This window comes from Topomyia yanbarensis, chromosome 3 (assembly GCF_030247195.1).
Source record: "Topomyia yanbarensis strain Yona2022 chromosome 3, ASM3024719v1, whole genome shotgun sequence".
Classification (NCBI taxonomy): domain Eukaryota; kingdom Metazoa; phylum Arthropoda; class Insecta; order Diptera; family Culicidae; genus Topomyia; species Topomyia yanbarensis.
The window spans coordinates 116682939-116706794 of record NC_080672.1 but is presented as its reverse complement, the minus strand read 5'-3'; the positions used below and the strand labels follow the sequence as shown (position 1 = coordinate 116706794).

General features: G+C 40.9%; 4 protein-coding genes across 5 annotated transcripts; 2 read left to right on the top strand and 2 right to left on the bottom strand.

Annotated features, from left to right (window-relative positions):
* The first annotated feature begins 899 nt into the window (after window positions 1-899).
* On the top strand, window positions 900-3036 carry LOC131689076 (tubulin alpha-1 chain-like). Its single transcript, XM_058973870.1, has 2 exons — window positions 900-1057; window positions 1532-3036. Exons 1-2 carry the CDS (start codon window positions 1055-1057, stop codon window positions 2879-2881), a joined length of 1353 nt encoding a protein of 450 aa, XP_058829853.1. The 5' UTR covers window positions 900-1054; the 3' UTR covers window positions 2882-3036.
* A 7285-nt stretch (window positions 3037-10321) lies between these two features.
* LOC131687160 (uncharacterized) lies at window positions 10322-16612 on the bottom strand. Its single transcript, XM_058971214.1, has one exon. It carries the CDS (start codon window positions 16610-16612, stop codon window positions 10322-10324), a length of 6291 nt encoding a protein of 2096 aa, XP_058827197.1.
* Window positions 16613-19477: 2865 nt separating this feature from the next.
* On the top strand, window positions 19478-20097 carry LOC131690976 (cysteine-rich PDZ-binding protein). 2 transcript variants are annotated; one of them, XM_058977090.1, is made up of 3 exons: window positions 19478-19515; window positions 19583-19779; window positions 19833-20097. In XM_058977090.1, the coding sequence occupies exons 1-3, from the start codon at window positions 19501-19503 to the stop codon at window positions 19960-19962; spliced, it is 342 nt and encodes a 113-aa protein (XP_058833073.1). In that variant the 5' UTR covers window positions 19478-19500; the 3' UTR covers window positions 19963-20097. The 2 variants fall into 2 exon arrangements, with proteins under 2 accessions (XP_058833073.1, XP_058833074.1); XM_058977091.1 differs by having other exon boundaries at window positions 19493-19529.
* LOC131690975 (mitochondrial DNA helicase) lies at window positions 19980-22555 on the bottom strand. The gene is made up of 3 exons (XM_058977089.1): window positions 21836-22555; window positions 21467-21779; window positions 19980-21227 (listed from the first exon to the last, which is right to left on the bottom strand). The coding sequence occupies exons 1-3, from the start codon at window positions 22415-22417 to the stop codon at window positions 20089-20091; spliced, it is 2034 nt and encodes a 677-aa protein (XP_058833072.1). The 5' UTR covers window positions 22418-22555; the 3' UTR covers window positions 19980-20088.
* Between the last annotated feature and the right edge of the window lie 1301 nt (window positions 22556-23856).

The window sequence follows — 23856 nt, the reverse complement described above, 5'->3', positions numbered from 1 at the left end:
TTGAGATCTTGTCAAATGGGATTTATAATAATAGTTATGCAGCACAAAAAAAAATTTAAGTAATTTTGTCACAAGATGGCGGCCGTGCAGCCTTTTCCCGTAGACTCCTCTTTTTGGAAAAGGTCCACGACCGGAAACCTATCTCCCATAATTTTCAACCTAGAGCTTAAAACTAAAGTTTTTTTTCAATTCCTTATAATAATAGCATGGGACATACGAAGAATTTTTTCGAAATTTTGTTTTTGCGCGAAATGGCGCCATTTCGTCATAAAAATCGACGCAAAATTGTTGAATTAAAATCAATCAATAAAAAATAAATCCTATACGTCGTTGGAGAAACCAATTTTGAATATGCTGTAAAAATTTCAAAACGATCAAAAATGGTTTGTTCGAGTTACGTTTTCGGCCAGCTCAAAAATGTGACTTCGGGAAAAACGCGGTTATTTTTTCAATGCGATCGGGGTATACGTAAAAGGCGATGCGGCAGCATTGAAAATTTAAACAAATTTAAATTAATCGACTTGCCCTCAATTCCCAGTCCACCATTTTAGGCGGATTTAGTGTAATTAGTGATTTAATACAATGTGAACTCGAGTAAGTATCTATTTATTATTGTTTGAAATATAACCTTGAACAGTTGCGCTAACATGCTATTCCACCATAGCGCGCGGCTGTACTTTTTCTCTCTCATAAAAATTTCTCATTTACGAGAAATAATTGATTATTTTGATACATACTCTTTACCGTTGGAACATCTCACGATATGCTAGTCCGCGTGGTAAAATCTGGCCTCCGGAGGTGTAGAATGAGTAGGCTCACGCTAACAAGGCGCCTGCGCACGGCAGTATTCCTCTCTCGCGGTCCGTGGGTTGACTGGAAAACTAAATGCACATAAATAGCCCCGTGGACCAACGGTACACTTTATTCTCAGTTTGGTAAGCATCCTGATCTGCTGTTTCCAAGCGCGAGTCTTTTAACGGTGTTGCATAAGAACAATTAAAATATTTTAATATTTTATTCCTGATTAACAAGTTTTGGAAACCTCTGTATCAAAATGGTAAGTTGTTTTCATGATATAAAAAAGTACAAATGTGCGCAGTTGTGAATTTGCAAAGGTGTGAAAATTTGAGATTCTTTAAAGCAAACATGATTTGTTCAATATAGTACCTTACTAGTCCGTTCAAAAATCAATACTATAGAACATATCTCCTAGAACTCAAATTTTTAAATAATAATCGATCATACTGAGAATTTTCAAAAAGAGAAAAACCGCATTCAAGAAAATGTCGCATCCCATGTGCATTGCGGTACTGTGATACGTGACTCATCTGCTTATTCTTTTTCTTTTTCTTCTGAATTGATGCGCTGTAATGAGCATAAAATAAAGGGGAGGCAGCAAGAGAAACCTAAAAATGCAGTTATTTCTGTTCATGTGGCAGCCAGATCTTTACCCGAGTCGTTCATACCTTTCACCATTCACTTCCAATTTTAGAAAGCCGCTAACGATGCACTTTCTCCTTCTCTTTCACAGCGTGAATGTATTTCCGTACACGTTGGCCAAGCTGGTGTCCAGATTGGTAATGCCTGCTGGGAACTTTACTGCCTGGAGCATGGAATCCAGCCAGATGGTCAGATGCCATCGGACAAAACCATCGGAGGCGGAGATGATTCATTCAACACTTTCTTCAGTGAGACTGGGGCTGGCAAGCATGTACCACGTGCCGTTTTCGTCGATCTGGAACCGACCGTAGTTGATGAGGTCCGCACCGGAACATACCGCCAACTGTTCCATCCAGAGCAGTTGATCACCGGAAAGGAAGATGCGGCCAACAACTATGCCCGTGGTCACTACACTATTGGCAAGGAAATTGTTGATTTGGTTCTGGACCGTGTTCGTAAGCTAGCCGACCAATGTACTGGTCTGCAAGGATTTTTGATCTTCCATTCGTTCGGAGGTGGCACTGGATCCGGTTTCACCTCGCTGCTTATGGAGCGCCTGTCGGTAGATTATGGAAAGAAATCCAAACTGGAATTTGCCATCTATCCAGCTCCACAAGTTTCCACTGCCGTCGTCGAACCGTACAATTCAATTCTCACCACCCACACTACTTTGGAACATTCAGACTGCGCTTTCATGGTTGACAATGAGGCTATCTACGATATTTGCCGTCGCAACTTGGATATTGAACGTCCAACTTACACCAACTTGAATCGTCTGATTGGCCAGATTGTTTCTTCGATCACTGCTTCCCTGCGCTTCGATGGTGCTCTGAACGTGGATTTGACCGAATTCCAAACTAACTTGGTACCCTACCCTCGTATCCATTTCCCACTGGTCACTTACGCTCCAGTCATCTCATCTGAGAAAGCCTATCACGAGCAGCTCTCAGTAGCCGAAATCACCAACGCATGTTTCGAACCAGCCAACCAGATGGTGAAATGTGATCCTCGTCATGGCAAGTACATGGCCTGTTGTATGCTGTACCGTGGCGATGTCGTCCCTAAGGACGTTAATGCTGCCATCGCTACCATTAAGACCAAGCGTACCATCCAGTTTGTGGACTGGTGTCCAACTGGTTTCAAGGTCGGTATCAATTACCAACCACCAACCGTTGTCCCGGGTGGTGATCTGGCCAAGGTTCAGCGCGCCGTGTGCATGTTGTCCAACACTACGGCCATTGCCGAGGCTTGGGCCCGTCTCGATCACAAGTTCGATCTGATGTATGCAAAGCGTGCCTTCGTGCACTGGTACGTCGGTGAAGGTATGGAGGAAGGCGAATTCTCTGAAGCTCGGGAAGATTTGGCCGCCCTCGAGAAGGATTACGAAGAAGTTGGCATGGACTCCAACGACGGTGAAGGTGAGGGAGCAGAGGAATACTAAACAGCCAAAACACATTCGAGCCACTATTACGAACTCGCTAGGATTCAACAATATGTGAAAGTTTCTCCTCGTTAAAGAATTAAATATTTCTCGATTTTGAATGCAAAGTTTAAAATTTGCAGAAATAAAAGCAGCATAAATTATCATGAATCAAATGCGAAACTGGTTTCATTGATTATTTGCGTAGGCATATCCGACCAGCGACTTGCCTTTTATGGCAGTTGTTATTCACAATGAGTGCCACATGACGTAATTACCAGATTGAACAGAAATCCTTATACGGGGTTTAAACTCGTCCGCCTTCATTTTTTTTATTTTATGGGTCATCTCATACCACGAGTCGATTCTCAGACTCAGGCAAGGTAAGTCATGTGCATTGAAGTGAGATTCAACTTACTCCCCACTCAGAATAATATAGGTAGAAGATATATTTCATTACACCCTTCTGCTTATCGAATGTGAAATCATGCCGAACGGAGAGTTCAGTATCACTAGCGCTTTGAAATTAGACTCTCGGTAAGACAAATAGTATTTCATTTACAATAGATACACTGTCGTTCATGCACAGAGGAGTATTTGGGTCAAAAAACTGTCCAAAATTCGTTAAAGTGGGATACAAATCGATGTTTTTTGTAATAATTACATGTAATGATGACTTATGATTGTTAAACAACAGACCAAATCAATGTCGATGAACCACAGAAAACTGAATAAAAAGCATTTTGTACCTATTATTTTGAAGAAAAGTGAGCGAATTTTACAGTAGAATATGAGATCTTCCGGTTTTCATGAAGCCATTTTCCGAAACTTGAACTTTTTCCTATTTTTTGTGGTTCATCAACTAACTACAAGTCTAGTATCTACAAAACTTATTGATTTTCGCGTATCAGACAATTTTATCAAGTATTATCGTGGTCGTCGCGACGCTCCTCGACGTGGAAATGGTTGGAGGTATACTCTTGAAACGCTCGTATATGTGTCTCTGCGTGTCTGAATTTTTTTTTCGTGAACAATGAATGTATAAATAAATCTGAACATTACAAAAAAGATCCATTGTTACCTTTCATTAAAAATCGTAAACCAAAATAACCGGTTTGAGCAGTTTACACGAGACGCTCCCCTTAAAGGTGCCAGTTTTGTTTTGTTTTACATTTTAAATTTCTTAAAACTAGATGTTATTTTTTGCCATTTTTTTGTAATGACACTAAGGAGATTTTATAGCTATCTTATATATGTACACGAGGGGGTTATGTAATTTTCGTTAGATTTGGGGGGTCATTTAGTTTCTTTTATAGTACAGTCGTGATTCGCTGGTTGGGCCACACCTCTGTCCAACTAACGAATTTGATTCGTTAGTTGGACCGACTGACAGATGTTAAAAACTCTCCAAAGGAGACGTTAGTAGTGTAATTGCATCTATTCATATTACATATTTAACCTTCCGACCGACCGGACGCTTTCTCAGATTCGCGCTGCCGTATCGCGCGCGTATTTTATTTTATGTTAACTTCCTTTACTTTGACCCGCTAACGCGTAAGTGCAAGAATGCACAATTTTATTTATATTTTTTGTCGACATTTAATCATGTACCGTCGCGTAAGAATGGATAAGTGTGGTATAAACCAGTGTGAAATTAGTGACAACAAGCACCTGTGGAAATGTGCTGGCACATGCAGAAGAAGCTTTCATGCTGCTTGTGTGGGAACCCAACGAACTAGCGAGGAGCTGCTACGGACGTTCATGCTACCTCTATGGACTGAACCCAGACGAAACAGCAGCTGACCTTGACTCTTATGGAAAATTTTTGTCAAGCGAAAGAACTCGCCGCCTTCAACAACTCCGCGAAGCTACCTATAAATTTGGAACGTCGAATTTTCGGAAGAGACGACGCCCTCTATAGAGGAAGAACAATATAAATGTTAGTAATTTAAATATTCCAAAAACTTCTTCGCATCCCCAACAGAATTCGGTTGAAATTTTAGTTTATTGCCAAATTTTTAATCGAATGAAAAGCCCAGCGAAAATTAAAGAAATCCATCAAAAAATATATTCATCCTCTTTTAATATAATTCTTGGAACAGAAACTAGCTGGGATGAAAGCGTAAGAAGCGAAGAAATTTCTGGAAATCAATTTAATGTATTCCGGAATGACCGTAATTTGTCTCTTTGTCAGAAAAAATCTGGAGGAGGCGTCCTCATAGCCATAAATGCAGACTTTCCTTCAGAAGCAATAGAAACCACGAAACACATAGAATTTGAACATATAACATAAAAGCAGTAATATCAGGAGAAGTACAATTATTCTCCTCTGTGTCTTTTCCACCTGAAAATGCTCACAAAAAATCATTTGAGCTATTTTTTAAACTGTAGAATCTATTATGTCTAACAAAGAACCTTAAGTAAAACTGCATATTTATGACGACTTCAATCAACGTAACACCAACTTCATCGTAGACATTGAAAACGAATCTATCTTACTCCCAGTCGTAGGCAAAAATGAAACACTTCAATACTTATTTGACAAAATATCAGAATTTTGCCTGCACCAAATCAACCATGTAAAAAATAAACAAAATTCTTATTTAGACCTCTTATTCACGAACTGCACTGAAGACTTCTGTGTTAATGCATCTTTAACTGGTCGGTGTTAAGTCAGACTGGACTAAGCGACAAAATATTGATTTCGAGAAAAACGAGTTTAAAGTTTGAATTGCAGCATCCTTTACATTATGATTGGAAAATTATTTTAACCATAATTCTTGTTTATTGTTACATATTTCAAATCTGACAAAAGTCGAATGTAGCTGACGATATTCTTTATCCAGTGGCATCATTATCTCATTTTTTGATGTTTTGCGACTTAGTCCGGTCTGACATAACACCGACCAACTCCGTTATGGAAAAATAAAATATTTCACACAGCAATCGATTATTCAATTTTTATTCATCAAAACTCCTCCCCAAACGACATGGAGTACGAGGAAGTGCCATAAAACTGACTTCGAAGAAGTCAAACGTAGATTATGTAGAATAAATTGGCAAAATGTATTGAGTATAGAAGGAAATGTCAACGAAGCAGTGACTAAATTCTATTTAATTGTAACGAATTTAATCTCTGGAACAGTACATGTAAAAAGAAGAAGAAAAACTTATGGCGGTCAACAGCCTGTGTGGATTAACCAACATCTGAAAAACCTAAAAAATAGAAAACGAAAGGCACATAAAATTTATAAGAAAGAAAATAGCATAGATAATCGACAAAACTATTTGGACATTTGTTCCCAACTCCACATATCCAAGCGACATGAAGAATATAATCGAGAATGAAATCAAGACTTGTCCAAAAAAATTCTTCAATTACGTGAAAACGAAATTGAAAAGTAGCAACTTTCCATCCCAAATGCATTTTCACGGACATGTAGGAAATAGCAGTACTGATACTACTAGTAGCAGTACTTATACTTCACATTCCGAAACAGGCCGCGACCGCGACTACTTTTCATTTATACCTGAATTTTTAAATTACACTTCCGTCCACGAACTATCTGAACACGAAATTACCACTGCACCAAAAAAACCTAGACTCATCGAAAGGATCTGGACCTGACGGAATTGCCCCAATATTTTTCAAAAATCTAGCAGAAGAACTTACTCTACCATTACACCGTATTTTCAACATGTCACTGAAAAATGGAACATTCCCAGAAATATGGAATCATCCTTTTTAGTGCCAATTTTTAAATCAGGCACTAAATCAGACATTCGAAACCATCGAGGAATTGCCATTATCTCACGCATTCCAAAATTATTTGGAAAACTAGACATACCTTTATTACTCTTCAAACTGCAAAAATATGGCATGGAAAATAAACTCTTGAAATGGCTCGAATCATATTTAACGAAACGCGAGCAAACAGTTCGCTTTCAGAATATACTTTCTGAACCAATTCGTGTCACCTCTGGCGTACCCCAGGGTTCACACTTAGGCGCTCTTCTTTTATTTTGTACGTAAATGACCTTACCTTTATACTCAACTATCTAAAAGTGCTTATATATGCAGACGACATGAAATTTTTCATGGAAATAAAAATTAAAGGGTTGTGTACAGGACACGACCACGGTGACATTAAAAATATAGCTTTTTTATCTATCACACATATCGACACACGTTCTTGTTCACTCGCCTGTTTTCATATGTTACAATTTGCTATATACCCTCCCCATTAAAACATAATTTATTGAAGGTCTTTTAACAGTAATCTATTAATTAATAAAGTATCTCACTAGGTGATTGGCATTATTTGGCTGATCCATCTAGTAAAAATAGGCTGGTCTGTCCAGAAAATATATTCAAAAGAAAAGTTCCATATTGAGAGCTGTGATGAGGAAACCCACGCCCGCCAACGGAAATAGACGGATTCTCCATAAAATATGAAATTTCATTTTCCATTTAAATTTTCAATAATGTACTAATGAACTTAAGTAAACAATCTTAAGTGTAAGTATTTCTTGATCGATTAGTGGTGGAAAAATGAAATTATTTGATAAATTACATTGTTATGCAACGTTCGCACTACCAGTTAAAACGGGTTTTTATGCTATCTTGGTGACATTTTTCTTGTTGCTAATTATTAAAACGTGTTATAACTCTGTAGTGTAAACATTGTATTATTAAACCAATTCTGCAGCGTTTTATGTTATATAGGTGTTTTATGTGGTAATAGGACTGACACAATTATATCTTCAGTACAGCGGTTTGTTTCATAATTTAAAACAGATTTATTTTAAAATTTAAATTAGTATACCCAACCGTATTTGTTGTATACCTTAAAACGCAATTAGAACTGTGTTTTAAATACATAGGGTAGGACAGATATTCTGACTGGTTTAACTGGGAAAACAATTTTAAGTCCAGTAACGCTTAAGACATGGCTTGAATTTGAATCGAAAAAGAACACCCGCTTCAACTGCTGCTGGGACGGTAAGTTCTGTTTTAAAATTTTCCGTTGTGTGCAGTACGAAACAAAAGTGTTTGAAATTAGAAAACAAAAAGTTCTGCTGGGAATGTGATTGTTTCCGATGCAATTACACTCAGATTTTTCACGCAGGGGATACAGGCCATGTAAATGAAAACCGCGTAAATTTAAAAAAAAAGCGTGGATGAAAACCGCGTAAATTTCAAAATCCGCGTAAAAAACCTGAGTGTACTCTCCTATATAAAATACTACGCTGCTGAACAGTGCAATAACTACAGAAGCACGTTGTCAGATGCCTTACTGATAAAAAACATATAACCGAAATATGAAACATGAAAACCAATTGGCTCTTTACCCTACTCATGCATAAAAATAAATATATTTTTTTCAAACGCAACACTCTTAAGCAGCACACACCGTATTGAATTAAATCCAAACCACCCCGCCCACCCACTTTGCAAATCATTCTGTGACACCATGCTGGTACCCGACAAATCCGCACACGGCCACCGCTGCCGAAAATGCATAGCGTCTACCGCTTATTGTAGTGCCCAGACGCTGCAGCCATGATCTTACCCGTTCGACATAAGAACAAAAACTGATTCAAACGGGTACGCGTCACCTCTATTTATAAACTAACCGTATATGGTTTAGTCACTTAGGTGCGAGTGTGTGCAAATGCCAACGTTACCGAAAATCGATAGCGCTTATTGCATCGCCCGGAGACGACGTTGCTCGTGTGGGATAAGAGCAACAACTGATTTAAACGGACATGCGTTGCTTCTATTTATGACTTTTCGTGTTTCATTGAGCAACTAAGCTGCCCTCTTTTGACGGCTGTGTCTGAGAAATCTGCCTCACGAATGGTATTTTTCCCGTTTTTTGTGAACTTTTTAATTTTACCAATTTCCAAAAGTCTACTTTTATTGGGGAGATATTAAATTATTACCAATATTTAAGTTAGGTGTTTCTGAATCGGTTGGTGTATGAATGATTAAAATCCATCTAGTAATATTGGAGTTATAAGCGTGCAAACCTTACATAGTTTCGTTACATGGGAGATAGTTTAGATTTTAGAATGACACCTAGCCCCAGATAGTGGAGTAAGACATTTTTAATGTCAAAAATGTCAAAGACGCTGAAGTATTCCAAAACGATCGAAGCGCTGGCCGATCGAAGCGCCGACCAGTGGCAAGTTGCTACATGCTTTTGTCATTTCAAAGCAACAGTTTAAATTCTTACACAAGTTGAAAACTTTACTTGTATGTCAGTTCTCAGTGATAAGAGTGTGCTTGCTGAATTCCTAGAATCGCCTGAAACACTCACACGAACAGGAACATCACAATTCAAGCGACGTAGTCCTGCTGTTTTAACATTGCGCCGAGCAGTTGAATACCACAAGGCGAAAACTGAAGAAAAAAGAAAAATAAAGGAAAGGAAACAAAGAAAAACTGAGCTTAGAAAGAATAACAAGAAACCACCTCGTAAACAAAAGAATTAAAAATTAATATTTAGTACAAGAAGATTCCTGACGAACTTTGAACCTTGATTTATCATCCACTTGAGGATGTTTCTCCATAATACTGCTACAGATGAATTGTTACACGAAATATGTTATTGTTAACTCTATTGCATAACATTTAATGCTGCTTTGTTAAGTCTGCAGTAACCTAATTGTACCGAAAGTTTTTCTATTTCTCAAAATGATAGAACTAAAAAAATACTTCATGCAGTCAGCCTTCCATATAAAGATTAATGTACCATTTTTGATTGGCAGTCACTGATTTGCTTATGTTCTTCTTTCATGCATTAAATAGGGTAAGGTCGGGCAAATCCGACCTAGTAAATATTTTTGGCAGTAAAATGCTCATTTTACGTCGGATCAAGTCATTTTATATACCAAATTAAAGGTTAGACTTCTGGGCAACTTTCCATATGTAGCATTTTCTTCGTATATTTGGTAAATTTTGAGATTCAAGCGTTTTACGAAAAAGTTCATTTTTGCTGTTGTTATAAAAACTTTCCGAAGTTCGGTTTTCCGCAACTCGACTGCAAATCATAGATTACTTTATTCTGTATCTATTATAATTCAACAATTACTTACAAATTAGTTTCCTAACTCTTCAATTAATCCAATGAGGTTTCAATTTAACTAGGTTAGGTTTCCTAGCTCTGTAGATGGTAGACAATAGTTCAATAAGGCTAGTAATAAGTAGGTATAGTAATTCATTAGGTTAGTTAGGTAGATATTTTAAACAATGTAATCTTAGGTAATTTTAGGTAGATTAACAAACCTTAAATATTCCGCTCAGATGGTATTATCTCCTGCGAAATGTAGCTCTATTATAGCCTAGCTGGTATCATATGCACAGTCACTGCGAATGTCATATGCCAGGGTGACATTAACTAATGCGCCGCTTCAATAGTTTTCGGCGCCGACTCAAGAAGAACCGATCAAAAGAGCCTAATACCCGCATTTCGCAACACCCCGACCCGTAATACCTTCATCTTGAATGGTCTTACTCTCAATGATGTCCAGCAAGGCTACTTTGATCGTTGGTCTTTGAAGTACTCCAGACGACGTTTGGACGTCAACCTTCCTCACCTGACCGTCCTTCGCGGGGTAGATTTTAGTGATTCGACCTCGTAACCATCCGTTACGGACCGTCTCATCTACAATGACCACTGGATCTCCATTTTGAAGCGGACGAACGTCGCTAAACCACTTGGTCCTGCGAGCTATGGTTGGGAGGTAACCTTGAATCCACCGCTTCCAAAATTGGTTTAAAAGCTGTTGCATCATCTTCCAATTGACTCTCAATGGAAAGTCCTCATTCACCGATATTCTTGAAGTGGTGTTAGCGCCGCTCGAACTCATGAGAATGAAATTGTTCGGTGTTATGGCCTCGTCAGATGAATGCTCCAAGGGTATGAATGTCAGAGGATGGGAATTGACAATTATTTCCGCTTCTGCCATAAAGGTCATCAGTTCCTCATCGTTCAGGTGACGAGCATGGTGAAGGGATTTAAATGCATCTTTGATTGAACGCACCTTTCGCTCCCACACACCGCCCATGTGTGGAGCAGAAGGAGGATTAAAAACCCACTCAGTTTCTGCATTGGTGAACGTGGACGCTAATTTTCGATTGATAGTCTTGATTTCGACTGCAAGTTCGCGAGCTGCCCCTCGAAAATTGGTCCCGTTATCGCTGTATATTTGCTGAGGAGCGCCTCTCCGTGCAACGAATCGGCGAATTGCCATTTTACAGGAATCTGCCGACAGTGAGTGGACTACCTCTACATGCACAGCGCGTATAGTTAAGCATGTGAAAAGTGCCACCCACCGTTTTTCAATAGTTCGTCCTCGCTTCACGGTCAATGGTCCAAAATAATCTAGACCCGTAAATGTCAATGGTCTTACGTACGGCCTAACTCTCGGGTGCGGTAACATAGCCATCCTGGGCGCGATTGGTTTAGCTCGGTAGACTTTACACCACACGCATTGCTTCACTACATTCTTCACCATGCAACGATTTTTGGGTATGTAATATCGTTGACGCAACTCGTTGACGACGGTTTCTACATTGGCATGTCCGTAACGTTGATGGTATTTGTGTATCAGCAGATTGGTGACGTGTGTTTTTCTAGGAACTATCACTGGATTCACGAAATCGAAAGAGTAATAGGCCACATCGGTGTTGATTCGACTTTGCATTCGCAGTACCCCTTTATCGTCCAAATATGCCGACAATTTTCCGATTTCACTGCTTCTTTTCAAGGACTTCTTGTTCTCCTCTGATAACTCGGAGTTCTTGCGAATGACATCGATTTCGTAGGCAAACGCCTGTCTTTGAACAAATCGCCACACACTTGCTTCAGCGGCTTCGAAGTCTCGTTGTTCTAATATAACAATTCTACATCCCGTTGACTTTCTTCTTCGCTTTTGACAAGAATGAACGAAGTGATACACATAGGCTAACCTTTTCAGTAGATCTTCCCAGCGAGAAAAATTCGTGAAATCTATTGTCGAGTCACAAACTGCTGCGTGATGATGAATCGCTTTGACTTCCTGCTGCGGATCGGTAAATGTGGTAGGTTGACGTGGCCACTCATGCTTCAGCCGATGTAGGAATGTTGATCCAGTGAACCACGAATTTTCCGGATCAAAGCAAGGGCCGTTTCCCCACTTGGTACCTTTATCGGCGGGATTTAGATTAGACGGAACATGAGCCCACTCGTCAATGCTTGTTTCCGACTGAATTTCTGCAACTCGGAAGGCAACAAATTGCTGATACTTTCGTGGATCTGATCGCAACCAAGCCAGAACGGTTGTTGAGTCTGTCCACATGTAGCGCTTCTGGATTGGAATTGAATGATTCTCCTGAATGCTTTTAAGAAGTCTCACTCCGATCACACCCGCGCACAGCTCGCTGCGTGGAATCGATTGAGGTTTCAAGGGAGTCACCTTCGTTTTGGCAGCTACTAGAGCACAGCGAGGTGTACCGTTGTCAATGATTCGGAAGTAAGCTACAGCACAATAGGCCATCAAGCTAGCATCGACAAAAACATGGAGCTCGAGAGTGTCGTAGCTTCCTAGGTTGTACTTCGGGAAGTAGCATCTCGGCATTTGAATTTCCATCAGATTAGGAATCAATTTCACCCAACGTTGCCAACTCTCAAAATTTTGTACTGTTATCGGATCGTCCCATTTTATGCCGGATCTCCACATGTCTTGGATTAATATTTTTCCATGAACTGTGTAGAAAGCTACGATCCCGAGTGGATCAAAATGACTCATTACCACACGAAGAACTTGTCTCTTGGTTGGAACGATGCTCCCCGTTAATAATGGTTGAAGATCTTCACGGAACTGCGTAGAAAATACGAAAGAATCAACCTTGGGAATCCATTCCATCCCAAGCACTCGTTCTGCCACCGTCGATTTCTCCGCCGCAAAACGTTTCGTTGTTTCCATAAAGTCGACCCCGACCCGTCGAAGAACTTCCTCAGAATTCGACTGCCAGTTGCGAATCTCGAACCCAGCTTTGTCGAAAATCAGTCGCACCTCTTCTACTATCTGCACTGTTTCATCTACCGTATCCTTGCTATCCAGAAAATCATCAACGTAAGTGTTATTAATAATCGCCAACGTAGCTTCTGGATACAACTCCTCGAATTCCCTTGCGTTCGTGTTTTTTACATATTGCGCAAGACACGGTGAGCATGATGCGCCAAAGATTACGACATCCATGACGTATACAGTCGGCGCTTGTTCCGGTTCCGATCGAAACAAGAATCTTTGAACTTGTCGGTCTGTTTGCCTAACCAGCAACTGGTGAAACATTTGACGTACATCTCCTACTGCAACGTACTGCCGTTGTCGAAATTGGAACATAACCTTCAGGAGCGGAGTCAACAGATCTGGCCCCGACAGTAACATAGAGTTAAGGGATACGTCTCCCACACGTGCTGCTGCGTCCCACACAATACGCACTTTCTCGGGTTTGCGAGGATTCCGAACAATACCCAAGGGAAGGTACCAGACGCGAAGTTGATCAGAATTACGTAGCTCCTCTTCAGTTGCTTTGTGTGCATAGCCGCGCTCAAGATACTCTTCAATCTGCTCTAGGACTTTCCTTTTCAGCTCTTGATCCTTGCCTAGTTTCTTTTCCAAGCAAACTAGGCGACGCTCGGCCATTGCGTAGCTTTCAGGAAACTCGATGGTGTCGCACTTCCACAACAGCCCACATTCGAACCTCCCTGACTCAGTTCGCCGGGTAGTTTGCATTAAAATTTGCCTGGCGCGTTGATCTTCGGGAGATTCTAAAGATGTGACCGGTTTTGTTCCCATGTTTTCAACATCGAAATAGTTGTTAACAAGACGGTGAAGCGTGTCATCTACAGTGCAATCGCACATATGAAACATTACGCGATCGGATCGTTTTACTCCCCTCTGTCCGCCGCCAAAAATCGTCCACCCAAGGCGCGTTTTGGCTGCAACCGGTTCGCTGCTGCGTCTCTCACGTTTGTCTAAGGTCAACTTCAGTGTTGCGTTATCCAATCCAATGAGAATCCGTGGCACAGCATTGGAAAAGCTGCTCACAGGAAGTCCTTTCAGGTGGGGGAACTGTTTGGAAAGCTCCGCATAGTCCAGGCTCTGTTGCGGTAGGTCAAGACGAGGAACCGTTTGGACTTCTGAGATAGTGTACTCCCGCCCACCATGCGCGTTAGAAATGCGCAATTCTACCTGCCGTGATGTAGGTTCATTCCTGGTTACACTTCCTGTCCACTGAATGCATAACGGACTGATATTCCCATTCAATCCAAGTTCTTCAGCGACTTCCTCTTCCATCAACGTGAGGTTGGATCCGTCGTCTAAAAATGCGTAAGTTGAAACAGACTTGCCATGATTTGACAGAACGACTGGAAGCACCTTGAATAAAACACCAGCTTTCCGAGGACAATGAGCAGAAATAACTCCCGACGAGCCTGTTGGCAGAACTGGGCTTGCCTGCTTCGGATTTGGTGAATGGAGAAGGCTATGATGAAACTCATTGCAACCATCGACTTCACAGGATTGTTTCGTTCGGCAAGGCCATTTACCGTGACTTCCCAAGCAACGTTGACATAGTTTCGACTGTTCAACAATACGCTTTCGTTGGTCCATATTGAAACCTTTGAATTTACCGCAGTTGCGCAGTTTGTGATCATTCCTGTTACACGCGGGGCATGGTTTGGGAGCGATGTTCTCGAATTTGGCTTGATACTCTTTTTTTGAACTCGAAGCGATCGTAGACTTCTCCTCAACAGAATGTGCATTCACGAAACCACCTTTCTCCTTCCTACCTCGTCGATTTTCTTCCTGAAGACAGTCTGAAGGTAACGAGACTTTGCAAGCAGCACTTTTGATGGCTGTGACGTAATCACTAAATGCTTTTAGCGTTATTTGAGGAACTTTCTGCGTATGAAGCCCCCATTCTAACCGTAGGCTTGGGGGTAGCTTCCCAACCAGCTCTGACAGCAACATCGGATTCGATAAATGGTCTTGTAGTCTGGCGCCTTCGATAAAAATCACTAAATTTTTGACCTCCCTACCGAAATTTATAAGAGTGTCAAGTTTGTTTACGTTTGGCGGAGCAGCATGACGAATCTTTTCCAGTAAACAATGAACTAGCTGTTCAGGTCGTCCGCATTCATCCCGCAGAGTTTGAATGATCTCGGGAATCGCTGCAGGAAGAGTTAATATGCTCTGAACTTTCTCCCGGGCGCCCCCTACCAAGCTTTTTTGCAACCTAGCCAAATTTTCATCTGGCTGTATACCGCACATCGCCGTAGTGGACTCAAACGCGTTGATAAACATTGGCCACTCGAGAGGATCACCTGAAAACTTAGGCAATTCGCGTGATACAACTTGACGTGCTGCCAGTTGCTGTGCACTCAAGACTCCTTCAGTAGCTGGTGTAAAGTAGATACCCGAGGCTTGGCCAGGAAGTGGCTGCTGGATATTTTGCTGGATATTTTGCTGGCGATCATGCTGCGCTGTCGCCGCATATACTTGAGGCACAGTTTCATTAGCTTCAGTCGCACCCGACAGCTGGTTCGCGGTGTGTTGGTGCATCCAAGCTGGCGACGCACCTGTACTCATTCTGGTGTAATACTGCGGTGGGTAGAAATTCATCGGATAGAAAGTATTGATCGATGGCGCAATGGGGTTCTGATTAATTTTATGGAACTGCTGCTGATTATGCATGGAACTTATATTAGCGCTTGAGTGCCACTGGGCAGGGGGCAATGGAGCATTCAGCGACGTGGCATTGTGGTTCCCCGCTGGCTGCAAAGAATAGCCTTTTAATTGACCGTCGCGCTGATTATACAGATGGGTTTGTTGATGCCTATCTAACGCTTTCTCTTGTTTTCGATCTTCTAAATGAGATGCGGCAGGAACTGACTTTCCCACCGTAAGATTCATGCCTGGTAGCGCTACCTCTAATTGACCTGACTGGCTTGTCGGTGGAAGTGCTTGCTTAGGCGGACCTGGAGGATGTTGTTTCTGCTGATCTCGGCGTAAAGTATCGTGATGCGGTGCCGGAATTGGCTGCTTAGGCGGGTAAATAGCGTTGGTTATAATAGGGGCAACACTTGTTTTCAATTCAGTTCCTAGTGGAAGAGCTATAGTGGCTTGTACGATATTCGTGTTGGTAGGCGGAGGTGGGACGACGATTTTCTGAACAACCTCCTGATGATTCCCCTGGGGGATTGACTGAACTGGCTGGGTCAATCGCATGTCTTTTACTGCTTGAATGACGTTCCCGGAGGACACAACGGGAGTTGATGTTGACGCACCAGCTTGTTGTGTTACGACCGTCGGTGGAGTTTCCATCGATTGATTGATCCAGGTTCTAATCTCGCTCCGATGACTGCGACGACTGAGCCGGCTTCTAAAACTCGATGTGCTTCCTTTCAGTTGCCGTTCGCACTGAATTTCAGCCTCCAACCGGTGCTTTTCAGCTAAAAAAGCTCGCTCTTTTTCTGCTTGTTGTAGCAACAAACGATCATCCAGTGCTTTGGACTCTTCTAGCTGCCTCAAACGTAAACGAGCACTAGAGCTACCTGAGCCGACAGATATCGCTGAGCTGCTTTGATTGTCGCCTTGAGTCGAACAATAGCCGCAGTGCCATGGCTTGTTGCAGATGGAAGCCTGCACTCCCGCACAAGTGAAATGAAACCAGGTTCCACAGCCGTCGCACGCGACCATATCTTCGGCTTGATCCGACCGATTGCATGTCTTGCAGCTACCTGCCGATGGTATTCCGGAAGCATTCATGCTGCTGTACCTCCTCGGATTATAATTTTCGAGAATGTTATAAAAACTTTCCGAAGTTCGGTTTTCCGCAACTCGACTGCAAATCATAGATTACTTTATTCTGTATCTATTATAATTCAACAATTACTTACAAATTAGTTTCCTAACTCTTCAATTAATCCAATGAGGTTTCAATTTAACTAGGTTAGGTTTCCTAGCTCTGTAGATGGTAGACAATAGTTCAATAAGGCTAGTAATAAGTAGGTATAGTAATTCATTAGGTTAGTTAGGTAGATATTTTAAACAATGTAATCTTAGGTAATTTTAGGTAGATTAACAAACCTTAAATATTCCGCTCAGATGGTATTATCTCCTGCGAAATGTAGCTCTATTATAGCCTAGCTGGTATCATATGCACAGTCACTGCGAATGTCATATGCCAGGGTGACATTAACTAATGCGCCGCTTCAATAGTCTTCGGCGCCGACTCAAGAAGAACCGATCAAAAGAGCCTAATACCCGCATTTCGCAACAGCTGTTTTCAAAAAATGGTGGGGTAAACCCGACCGCCTATGTTTTTGGTTGATTTAGTACACATATTACCCAAATTTTATGGCTTTTCAATGATAAATCAATGAATGTTATTTTATTGAATTGTAACTTGAAGAATACGGAATTCAATGTCAATCTTGGAATGTCAAAATGACGAGCAGTAGCGCGTAAAAATATTCCCATTTGCATCGGAGAAATTGCTCGACGAATACTATATTCATCACGTTTTTGTGTCTTTTGTTTGTATTTTTGAACTATTGCTCGAAAAAACATATTACTATTGTGCTAAAAAAATAATAAAAAAATATTTCAATTTGATAAATACATATTTTCTTAGCAAAAAAAGCGGTCGGATTTACCCCTCTATTTGAGGTTGGATTTACCCCACCGTGTCATTCTTCATTACGATGCAATTAAAAAAATTATGAAAACAGTTGGGTTAAATTCATCTATGCTCTTTGTAGGACTTTAATCAAAGAATTTAAATCCACTTACATTTTTTATGCAATCACTTTAACAATCAGAAATATTCTGTAGTCAATGATGCACAAAAATCAAATCAAAGGCTGTAAAAACCAGCCCCCTGTCAAGGACGACGTCTCTGTACAGCCAGCATCACTGCCATGAAATGCAAAACATTGATTTTGAACCGAATGATTAGAAGCTGTATTTAGTTACAAAATGTCGATTTTCTGAATGATATGATATTAAATCATCCCACAAGATGCAAAACGTCGTGTGGAATGCTTGAATATCGAGCATAGTGCCGAACATAATTCTTTGTTTCGGGCTTTATAGCTATAACGCCCCATATATGTAGGTCGCTGTCAAACTCCATATGATGGTATAGGGTTGCCAGGGGGCTGGTAAAAACTAACTCATTGTCGTTTAAGCATCTCAATGTTGACTAATGAAATGTTGTCATGCCACCATTATGATTATTTTCGATGCTCTACACGACAACATTGATATTAGTTCGCGTAGTTCTTTCGATTTTCGATAACAGAGGGGGGTCGGGTTTACCCAACGGTCGGATTTGCCCCACCTTACCCTATACAACAAAGAGAACGAGTCAGTAGGTCAGTTTAGTAGAAAAAATTTTACTGTTTCCAAAATATATTCAGTCACATTCAGTGTGTCCAACATATGCTTGGAACACTGTCCAAATTAGAGAAGGGTGCGAAATGTGAAAAATTCATGCTGTGAAGAAATGTCATTTTCGAGTTTATGTCAATGTATAAAACACCCATTGACAGTTTCCTTTCAAGAACAGTAACTTTGGAGCAGACTCGTGCATGTATTGCATTAAAAAACATAGGCAAGCAAATATTTTTTGACGTTCACGTAATCTCACTTCCTCTAGGGGTCCAAAATTGATTGGTCACCCTACATAAAATGGGTAAAAAATTTTACCGTGTGGATTTTGGTGGCTAGCACTGATAAAATAAAGTACCCATTAATGCGTATAAAACTACGCATTTTCAAAATAAAGTGGAATAACCCATTAAATGGGTAAAGAGTTTGTAGCCATAAATGGGTACAGATTGTGTACGTCAGCTTGGGAGTGTTTTATCCATTATTTTTCGCAGAACTGTTACAACAAAATGCGTAAAAAATGCCCATTCATGAAAATCGCGCCAGAATGAAAAATATTGTCAATAGAATTATTTCTGAATTTAAAAAAACATAAAATAACAATCATTTCTCATTATTGTCTCCTTATTAAAGTATAAAAATCTAGATTTAGATTCTATTCCAAAACTCCTTAACAAAATAAAACCGCCAACTGGATATATTTTTGAGAGCTGGATCTTTTGGCTGATCTAAAAATGCCGAACTGGTGCATATTTGCAAAATCCTCAGTAGTCTAAACAGCCGTTGTTTTCGGAGCATTGCCGAAATGTTCCGTTTCCGCTACGGACTCCGATGCAGACCGATAATTTGAAGTTCCCGCTACGATCCTTAGTTTGCAGGTTAACTCGCTTGAAATAATTCTTAAGGATTTTTCACCCATTGTTAAGATCAATATACCCTTTGACAATACCTCATCGAGTAGTTGTGAAAGGGATAAAAAGTACTCATTGTTAGAAACAAAAAATACCCATTTTTGACAGCTCGAATAATTTACGAAAATGGGTAATTTGAATACATAAAATGGGTAAAGTTTTTTTTTTACCGTGAGTTAGACACAGGTTCGCCATCTATGTGTCAATGCGTGCTTTGATCTTTCAATATCATTTCGTCAATACAGATTTTTGAATAAGATCGTCTGGCAGCTCTGGTCATTCATGAAGTGTAGAATAGTAAATAAAACATTGTCGGCTATAATAATTTAAAGCTTTCAGAAATATTAAACTTTAATTTCATTAGGTACCTGCGAAACAGTCAGTAAATATGGTCTGCGAAAAGTGTGAGAAAAAATTAGGTAAGGTAATCACTCCCGACCCGTGGAAATCAGGTGCCCGTAATACAACCGAAGGCGGCGGTCGTAAAATCAACGAAAACAAAGCCTTGAGTAGTTCTAAATTGCGCTACAATCCTATAGCCGGTAATTTTGCCCCTTGTCGGTAAGTGCAGTCTGTTTTGCTTAAAGAGTATCTAATCATTTTGGGAATTGTAGGATATGTAAACAAAAGATTCACCAAGCCGGATCCCACTATTGTCAGCAGTGTGCCTATAAAAAAGGAATATGTGCGATGTGTGGCAAAAAGCTTCTGGACGTTAAAAACTATCGTCAGTCATCGGCCTGAATGAAGCAAGAATCGGATTCATTTTTAAATGTGTAAATAGCTTTAATTGAAAATTACTTTTAATCACTATAACACTTTTGGTCTGATGGCATACTTTTTAAGTTGAAGTATTTAAACGTAAAATAACTAATTATCACCACGGATTGATTCATTCGTTTCATCTACAAGAGGTGTATCTATCGTTTCAGTCTTTTTACGTTTTTGTGCATAGCTCAGGCTGGCCTTGTCGAAATCCAACGGCATAATACCTAAGTCTCCGCTGTAACGATTTTTGGCGACCTGCAGATACTTCTTTCCTCTCACTGAAGTTAGTCGTTTGTCCTGAATTATCAGTACGTTATCTGCTTCTTGTGAAGCTTTGGCTCCACCGAAGATTGAACTTGTCGTCAGGTCTTCCGTGTCGCGCTCCTTCCTAGGATGAATTACCAGCGTCACGTGGCAATTCTTGCGCGTGGCAAATGTTCGGAATGCCGCAATGATTGCATCCTGTTTCCAGTAACGATCTAAATGCTTACTCTCCTCCGAGACGCCCATCATAAACTGCAGATTGTCGATGATCACATGTTGAATGTCGTGTACGTACTGAGTATGTTCGATGGCATCCATTACGACTTTAATCGGTTGCTGCCCATGAAAAGTCATAAAGTAGACTTGAAGTTGCTCGAATTGATCCGCCCAATAGTCGAAATCCGATAAATTCACATCCAACGGTCGACCGGCCAATTGACGCAACAAAGTGGAAGCTAACCGGGTGTTTCGTATTTCAAATGATCCCCATAGTGTCGAGACTCCTTGCAAAGCTAAGTCCAGCGAATAATCCGACATGAAGGTAGTCTTTCCACACCCTGTTGGACCAGTGAGAACAGTCAGTTCACCTTTCCGGTGACCTTTTAGCAGTTTATTAAGTGTGGGATATCGCTTCCACTTAACACCCTGAACTTTATCGATATTCTGTAAATCGCTCAATACGTCCTGTCGCAATGCTTGGAAGGTGGTTATCGACTGATGAAGAATTGGCTGTGCTTTCGAGTAAATTCCTTTCAGGTCCATTCCTAACGAAAGAGCTTTCGCCGGTGTAGGATGAGCATCCGTTGGACGGACAAACAGACATCGACGCTCATCTAACTTTTTAGCGTAATTTCGAGCCGTGTCCCAACCAGCGGTGTCGTAGTTGAACCATAGTATTAATTTCTGGTATCGTTCTAGTCCTGGCAAACACTGCTGAGGCAAACTTTTCAAGTCATGAGGAAGACAAATGGCAGTTGCTGAAAGAATTTCGAAGTGACTTATTCTATAATACTACCGAAAACCGGCAGTTTCCTAAATTGAGCAAAAGTTATTATATACAGCTTCATTCGGCATTACGAGGGATTGTTGTTTCGAACCAAAGTGGTTTGATCGAAATTAACACCCGTTGTCATGATCCTGTCGTTACTGAGAATGCAAATCGCATTCAGTCGCAAAAGCGATCCGTCGCAATGCAGAATAAGGCTGATAAACTTACCGTTAACTTTAGCAGCACTCAATGCCAGTAAATCACAAATATTCAATACAACTATAGCATTAGAAGGCTCTTTGAGATTTGCTTTTACTGTTGTACCAACAGTCGTGGTCGAACATTTCAAGTAGATTAATCCAGAACAGTTCGCATCGGGTACAGTCCTCTCAACCAGCGTGCTACCGTTGGATTCTTCAGAAATACTAAGAACTTTGTAGCCAACTAACCTACATTCCACATCGATCAGAGGGACATACACATGTTGATGAGTCGAATCCCACCTTGAGCACATTTGTACTAAACTCCCTGTCGGAATTCCCTTTAATAACAAGTACATTATTTAAACTGAGATACGTCAATCAATTCAGCATTTACCTCTAGACGAAATTTTGTACAAATTTCAGCAGCTAAATTTTCATTAACTGTCACTAAACCATCCGGAAATTCGACCGCAGCTTTCTTCTCAGCTCTCTTAGTAGCCAAAAAGATATCCCTAAGCTTCTGCATCTCCTGTACAGTTTTTGCACTTTTATTGTAGGGTAAGAAAAACTTCTCAACATATTCCCACCGACCCAGATATTGACATGCAGAACAGGTAAAACTTCCCGTCGTCTTGTTCACATAGATTGTTTCATCTCTCGTACTATGGTTATCGACCTGTCCTGGTACTCTGTTACATATCGGACAAACCGTTTGTATACAAGTGAAGCCTTCTGAACTCTCCAGAGGCGACGCTTTAATAGTTTTCCTGATGTTGTACAGTGATGCCCCAGGTACCGAGAGGTCATCCCGTCCGTCCAGGGTGGAAGCATTGCGAACCAACAACCGGTACCACGCTGCCGAGTTTGGGGCGGATAATTGCGTTGTTGCTGTACAGCTTATTGGGCAAGGTGAGTGCTTTTTGCTTAGTGATTGCGTGGTTTTGATGCATGAATATAGAAAACGCTTCGCTAACATTATAACTTATCACATATTTTTAAAGGTAAATGGTACTAACACATGTAGTTCTTAACGTAGAAATGCATTAACATAATAATTAGTTATCTTTTTACTTAAACTAACGAACCAGGTCGCGAGGTTATTATCGTTATACGCGGTTGTTTACATATGTACAGTGTTGGCAGATTCATAAATGGTTAAACAAGTACACGCTAAGCATTGAAATCTATAATTTGGGTGAAACTAACGCCCAGTCACCGTGGCGAGCAGAAAGTTAGCAAAAGTTGAGCAAAGCGAAATTGGTGGGAGCAGAGTTTCTGCGAGCATTTTGCGCGATTTGTGCAAGAATTCTGGCAACGAATTCGCTCCAATACAACAACCGTTTCTGACAGAAGCGGTTAAACCAACCGATACTGCTCACTTTTATCCAGAATCCAGCCAGAAATGTACGGCCAAGATCTCTGCACGCTTCCTGCCACATCATTGTCAGATGTTTTGCTCGATTCGTGCTAAATTCTACCAGGTAGGAATTGCCAGGATCTTTGCACAGTTTATGTCCGAGTTATGCCAGGGTTTTGCTCGGTTCCTGTTAAAATTTTCCAGAAAATGCGAGCGAAACCGAGTTCGCCCTAGCTCAACTAACCCGACAGGATCCCGGTTAAACCATTCGGAATTTGATTCGGAATCCTGAATGGAGTCAGTATGGACTCCAATTCAAATGCAACAACCGATTCTGAGTCGGAATCGGTTGTTGCATTTGATTTGGAATCCATACTGACTATTCAGAAATCCGAACCGGTTCCGGAATGAGTTTAACTGGGCCCTCTAAGAACGGTTGGTTTCAAAATAGTCCAATGAAAGACGTTCGTTGGACCAATTTGGACGACGTCCAAATAACCGTTCAACAAACGTCCATCGTTGGACCGGTGTGGAACGATTTTGAAACAATTTTTTGGACGACTCAGTGGGGGGATACGCGCAGAAATCTGACAGGGCTGCCAAACCAAGACTTACAGAAATCTAGCAGAGCGGTCTCTGCCAAAAAATTTGCTCACTGGGATTGATTCTGGCAGCGTTTCTGCCAGTATATTTTGCGCGATTTGTGTGAGATTTCTGGCAAAGAATTCGCTCAAATGCAACAACCGTTTCTGACAGAAGCGGTTAAACTAACCGATGCTGCTCACTTGTAGCCAGAATCCAGCCAGGAATGTACGGTCAAGATTTCTGTACGCTTCCCGTCACATCTTTGTCAGATATTTTGCTCGATTCGTGCTAAATTCTACCAGGTAGGAATTGCCAGGATCTTCGCACGAATTATTTCCGAGTTATGCCAGGGTTTTTCTTGTTTCCTGTCAATATTTGCCAGAAAACGCGAGCGAAACTGAGTTCGCCCTAGGTCAACTAACCCGACTGGATGCGCGCAGGAATCTGACAGAGCTGCCAAACCAAGACTTACA

Excerpts from the sequence above, each read along its gene's own strand:
- LOC131687160 (XM_058971214.1), bottom strand. The coding sequence starts at position 16,612 with ATGGTCGCGTGCGACGGCTGTGGAACCTGGTTTCATTTCACTTGTGCG.
- LOC131690976 (XM_058977090.1), top strand. Across the intron at positions 19,780-19,832 it reads GGTAATTTTGCCCCTTGTCG|GATATGTAAACAAAAGATTC; the intron begins GTAAGTGCAGTC and ends TGGGAATTGTAG.
- LOC131690975 (XM_058977089.1), bottom strand. The coding sequence starts at position 22,417 with ATGTTAGCGAAGCGTTTTCTATATTCATGCATCAAAACCACGCAATCA. Across the intron at positions 21,780-21,835 it reads GTACAAAATTTCGTCTAGAG|GGAATTCCGACAGGGAGTTT; the intron begins GTAAATGCTGAA and ends TTGTTATTAAAG. Across the intron at positions 21,228-21,466 it reads GAGTGCTGCTAAAGTTAACG|CAACTGCCATTTGTCTTCCT; the intron begins GTAAGTTTATCA and ends AAATTCTTTCAG.